General features: G+C 41.7%; 1 protein-coding gene across 2 annotated transcripts in view; it reads left to right on the top strand.

The window, feature by feature from the left end:
- LOC133023765 (extracellular serine/threonine protein kinase FAM20C-like) overlaps window positions 1-6,015 on the top strand; it is a 38,088-nt gene that overhangs the window by 5,196 nt on the left and 26,877 nt on the right. For both annotated transcript variants that reach the window (XM_061090847.1, XM_061090838.1), the window contains exons 4-8: window positions 776-854; window positions 1,158-1,250; window positions 1,355-1,470; window positions 2,442-2,622; window positions 3,239-3,348. In XM_061090847.1, the coding sequence (XP_060946830.1) occupies window positions 776-854; window positions 1,158-1,250; window positions 1,355-1,470; window positions 2,442-2,622; window positions 3,239-3,348 (579 nt within the window). The remainder of the gene's footprint in view (window positions 1-775; window positions 855-1,157; window positions 1,251-1,354; window positions 1,471-2,441; window positions 2,623-3,238; window positions 3,349-6,015) is intronic.

Below are 6,015 nucleotides of genomic sequence, written 5' to 3'. Positions count from 1 at the left end.
TGGGAATAGTGCACAAAATCGAAATGTTTGTCAAAAGTTTGTAGATAAATCTCAGAGAAGAGAAAAAGAAAAGAAGGCAAGAAAATGCATTAAAGTCTTTGGCAAACAATATAAAATAAACATTATTTATTTAGAACTTTTTAAAAGCAGAGTTTACAAAGTATTTTTATAGCAAAGCAAGAAAAGTATATAGAAGAGAAATAACAATCAGCAGGAGGCAACGTGACAAGGAAACAAGGTAGTGTTAAATTAAATGAAAATATATATAGAGCTATGTCATGTGAAAAAACAAAAGCAGTAATTTGACAGTAAAACTAAATGAACAAATCAAACAAAAGGTGAAAAGAAAACGATCAAAACAGTAAAAAAAACACATCACATTAAAGCAAGTCTGTAAAATGGATTTAAAAGAAGTCACATATATATATTGATGTAAACACATTAAAGATAAATCCTTCTCTACGTATTTGCTGAGTCACGTTCACTAGTGAGGCTGAGAAACATCTGTAACTCTGAATGAATCCAAAGTGTCTCGACAACAAATATAGAAAAAGAGACAAACATAGAATCAGAGGAGTTAGATCGAACTGTGCAGTGTCTTCATGGTGACGCACAAACCGAAAGATCTCTTCAGCTTCTCCTTAATGTGTGTGTGTGAGTGTGTGTGTGCATGTGTGTGTGCATGTGTGCTGTCATATCATAACGTGTGCGTGTGTGTGTGTGCATACGCTGTGAGCTCTGTTGCTATGGTAACCTTCGCAGTATTGTTTTGCAGTGCAGAAGTCTGGAGGGACGCAACTGAAGCTGGTGATGTCATTTCCCAACTACGGACAAGCTCTGTTCAAGCCCATGAAGTGAGTCGCAAAGTGCAGATCCAGCACAGACGTGTGTGAAATGAAATAAATAATCAAATTCTTGAAATCATTTTGAAAAGAATCGAGTAGATTGAGACCTGAAAGTGAAGATTGAGGCAAAGAGGGAGATTTTTAAGCTTTAACATGACTGGGAGATGTATTTCCAAGTAAATATTGGGAAGGAAAGAGTCGGATAATTCACAAACTGAAATGTGTGTGAGAAGATTGGTGCAGAATGAAAACCACACAACTAAGGGGTTTGTCAGAGATGTGCAGTTTGACTTGACCTCTCGCCGACACTAGGCAGGAGAGAGATGACGAAACCAACCTCAACCTTTACTACTTCTCAGACTTCGAGAGGCACAATGCAGAAATTGCTGCTTTTCACCTCGACAGGTGAGTCACAGAAACTGTTTCATCCAAAAAGGACAAGAAGGAGGAGGAAGGTGTTACTTGACTCTGCATTGGGTTTCTTCTTCTTGTCTTTAACCTCCCTACAGGATTTTGGGATACAGGCGAGTCCCTCCTGTGGTCGGGCGGCTGCTGGACGTGGTTAAAGAGATAAAAGACATCACCACCGACCGTAAGCTGGCCCGGACCTTCTTCACCTCTGCTGGTAACACACACACACACACACACACACACACACACACACACACACACACACACACACACACACACACACACACACACACACACGCACACACACACACGCACACAGACACACAATACACACAAACACACACACGTCCATTTTCAAATTCTCAATGTAACAATCACCCGCAATTTATTTTATGTCAATATTTTCTGTCACCATCCTCCTCTCCTTCTCTCCTCTTCCTCCTCTCCTGTTTCTTCCTCTCTCCTCCTCTCCTCTCATTCTCTCCTTCTCTCCTTCTCTCCTCCTCTCCTCCTCTCCTCCTCTCCTCCTCTCCTCCTCCTTCTCTCCTCTTCCCTCCTCTCCTGTTTCTTCCTCTCCTCCTCTCCTCTCCTCCATCTCCTCCTCTCCTCTCCTCCTCTCCTCTCCTTCTCTCCTCTTCCCTCCTCTCTTCCTGTCCTCCTCTCCTTCTCTCCTCTTCCTCCTCTCCTGTTTCTTCCTCTCTCCTCCTCTCCTCTCATTCTCTCCTTATCTCCTTCTCTCCTCCTCTCCTCCTCTCCTCCTCTCCTCCTCTCCTTCTCTCCTCCTCCTTCTCTCCTCTTCCCTCCTCTCCTGTTTCTTCTCTCCTCCTCTCCTCCTCTCCTCTCCTCTTCTTCTCTCCTTCTCTCCTCTTCCCTCCTCTCTTCCTCTCCTCCTCTCTTCCTCTCCTCCTCTCCTTCTCTCCTCTCCTCCTCTCCTCTCCTCTCCTCTCCTCCTCTCCTCCTCTCCTCCTCTCCTCCTCTCCTCCTCTCCTCCTCTCCTCCTCTCCTCCTCTCCTCTCCGCCTCTCCTCTCCTCCTCTCCCCCTCTCCTCTCCTCCTCTCCCCTTCTCCTCTCATCCTCTCCTCCTCTCCTCTCCTCCTCTCCTCTCCTCCTCTCCTCTCCTCTCCTCCTCTCCTCCTCTCCACCTCTCCTCCACTCCTCCTCCTATGCTCTTCTGGCGCCCCCTAGTGGGCAGTGTGTGTTTCTATGGCCTGTGCTCGTACTACTGCTCCACGGAGCATGCAGTGTGTGGCCGGCCCCGGACCCTGGAGGCCTCCCTGGCCGTGCTGCTCCCTGACCTGTCCCTGGCCACCAGGCGGAGCTGGAGATCCCCCTGGAGACGCTCCTACAGCCGCAGCAAGCTGGCAAAGTGAGTAGTTCTATGTTCTGTGGTCAGAGAGGAAGAGGAGGTGATTCAATATCTCATCAGCTTGCCTCCAATATTATTCACCAAGGCACCAAAACAATAAGGAGGTTTCTGGACCTAGTTTTCCCCTGGAGGTTACAGATACAGCTGATATGAATAAATCATCATTAATCAATGCCTCATACATTTTTGAAATACTGGCACAGTTGCTACTCATAAAGAAAACATAGAAATGTATTTTCTGCAGCAGCTTTGGATTTCTTTGACATAAGAGTCAGCCAGAAGTATCGAGCAAGAACAAACTGGAAATGAAAACATCACAGCCGTGGTTAGAAGTGTCTATTATTTATTAAAAGGGTTTAAACAAGTCTATTAGCTTCAGGTTTTTATAGAAATAAGTTAATGTTCATCTCCCACTGTGTCATAAATCATCAATTTCATCCATTTTCTCTCAATCTAAGCATTTTATTCTTGCACCAGTTTCATGTTTCCACCTTCTTCCTTGTTCTGGGTAAAATCAATGACACCTTAATTTATATTACCATGTAAGACAGTGATGGAAATATGAAAAACCGAGGCGTATGATCCTTTAAGGTGAATGGAAACCCTTGTGTTTCAGGTGGGAGACAGAACCCGACTACTGCTCCAAGGTGAAAACTACTCCACCCTACGACAAAGGCTCCAGGCTGCTGGACTTCATGGACATGGTCGTACTGGACTTCCTGATGAGTATGTTCACACTGTTAGGGAGGATGAGAGTTGGGAATATACAAACCTTTTCCATGAGCTTCTTCACTGCAGAAGTTTAGACATGCAACAGCAGCAAAGCCTCTCAGGTGTAAATACACACTGTGATGACGCTGCATTCCTCTTACATGTCTCTAAATTAATGTGTCTACGATTTCCCACAGTCAAAGGTAAAACAGACTCAGCCGGTTTCGCAGGGATCTTTGCCTTCTAGCAGATTACATAAAACATACTTCTCTTTATCATATGATTTTTTAATAATTGGTATAGTTCTGATTTAGTCCATGACTTCAAGACTTCAAGACTTTATTTGTCAGGTTACACACAGTAGTCTCTGACAATGGGATTCTTGGGTCACAGGCTCCCTCTCACCATGCTCCAAAATACTTAGAAAGAAAACCACAAAAGCATGAAATATAGAATATGAAGACAAATAAAATATAATATATAAATATTTGTCTCATCAACCTGCTTTCTTCTAACTCTCCTTGACAACCCCCACCTTAAAAACTCCTCAATCCTGCATCAGCACTTTACAAAGCAATAGCTCCCAATGAATCTTATTGTATTTTATTGTATTTTAAGCACCGGACACATCCTACTGCAGCTGCACCAGTTTTTACTGTATTTACTTATGTTCTGTATTTATTCTGTAGTTTACATCCACAGACTTACAATCTGTTTCTATGGTGAAGGGGGGGGTCACGTGTTAGGTTATGTTCTGCTGTGTTTGTTGTATTGAATCTATTGAATCTTTTGAATCTTAATTCCATAACCGAGCCACAGATATCTACCTATGTTACAGTTAATAATAAAACTAGAGCAATATATTCAATTGTCCCACGTGTAATATAGCATCTTGAATAAGATTATAAATGTGTTTTGGATAGAAACAGTGAAAAATCAGCAGTTGTCAGTGAAATGCTCAGATTTGTATTTAACATATAACTGTATCACTATCTTTATTGAACTAAGACACACGGTTGTAAACAGGATTATTTAACAAGCTGAATATAAAACGAGTCGTGTTTATTCGTAGAGTTCTGAGCCACAGTATATCAGAGCAGGAAATAAAGGAAGCTTCAGTTTGACCTTCAGATCTGAAGTTACGGCTCGTTACCGTGGCAACGCGCCGTCGCCGTGGCTGCGCTGACAACTTCTGCTGAGGCAGGTAAGAAAAGTCACGCAAGTTTCTTTCCTCTTCTTCTTGGTTTTATTAATCGTTCTTTACGTGTTTATTTAAACGTAGACTCGTCCTCTGCTGGTTGAACTCTCTCTGTGTCTGCGCAGAATTCACAACATGTGCGAAACTACGTCAAGTTTAACGTCTCTGATTCAGGACGTCACGGGTTAATATCCAGTCTATGGTTCATATTCAGTGATTTCAAGTTAACTCCCGAGTTCCAAGCTAACTAGGAAGCAGCGTGTTGTGTTGTGGTGGAGGAGAAAGGACGTGAAGTTTAACGCAGGGATCATAAAGAAATGGAGCTTGACTTAAAAACACAAGATAGATTTCTGTATTTTTGCGAGGTTTTGAAATAATTATTGTAAATCAGAGATCATCTATTGATGACATTTGATCTGTTTGATATCTTATACCTGTTGTTTTTATAGTGAAATGTCTTAATATGAAAAATGCAGATTTTTCTTATTCTGAAAAGCTTCCATAGGCAAACGTTTTAATTTGTCATAGTATGTTGATAACTCTGTATTTAGATCATCATTTTAGAAACATAGGACAGGATGGAGAATATTCCCTGTGCGTTCTTAAGGTCTTTTGCACTAATTCAATTCAATTGTCAACCAGCAGCAGATGTTCGGGACATGTCTTCAGTTGTGCACCTCAGCAGCTGCCTTTTAATGTGAATGAAAAAATATAGAGGAAATCATTTTTCCCTATTGCTATAAAATATCTTAATTAGTAAAATACACTCACTCCTAATTTGGTTGTTGTGTTTTATGTAAACTTTTTAAATCACAAGACACCCTTTTCCAAGGCAAATTACTAACTGGTTGATGTTCTTAAAGGTTCAGTGTGTAGATCTTAGTGGTGAATTTGCATGTTGCAGCTGAACACCCCTCACCTCACCCCCCCTTCCAACACAAAGGAGAACCTGTGGTAGACTTCAGTTATCATAAAAACTCTCAAGGTGTTTAGTTTGTTCAGTCTAGACTCCTGTAAGATACACGTCGGTCTCTGTGGAGAGGACCTGCTCCAGATGTAAATATAAAGTATTTAAATATAAACGGCCCATTCTAGGTTAAAGAGTACGACAATTTGTACAGTTTAGATGAAGCACACTCGTGAAAATAGGATAATTTAATAGTCAGTTTCTGCAACTAGATCCTTTTCACCAAAATCTTACACACTGGACCTCAAAGGCCCCCGACCTGTTCTTTGAGTTATGCATCAATCCTCTAATTTCTTTCTTTCTCTGGTTTATTGGCGGGTTGCAACACATCAACGTGCATCTACTGTTGAAACGGGATCTCCTTTGAAGCAGAACTTGGGATTTGACCATGATCTGAACAGAAGAATTATAGGTTTTACTTCAAAGGAGAATGAACTAGTAGAGAAGAGTCTTTGACCTATGTTGCACCACGTAGCTGATGGTTTGTATTTCATGACGTGTGAACTAAACTAAACGA

Source organism: Limanda limanda, chromosome 2 (genome assembly GCF_963576545.1).
Source record: "Limanda limanda chromosome 2, fLimLim1.1, whole genome shotgun sequence".
Taxonomy (NCBI): Eukaryota; Metazoa; Chordata; class Actinopteri; order Pleuronectiformes; family Pleuronectidae; genus Limanda; species Limanda limanda.
This window is presented reverse-complemented; position numbering and strand designations above follow the sequence as displayed.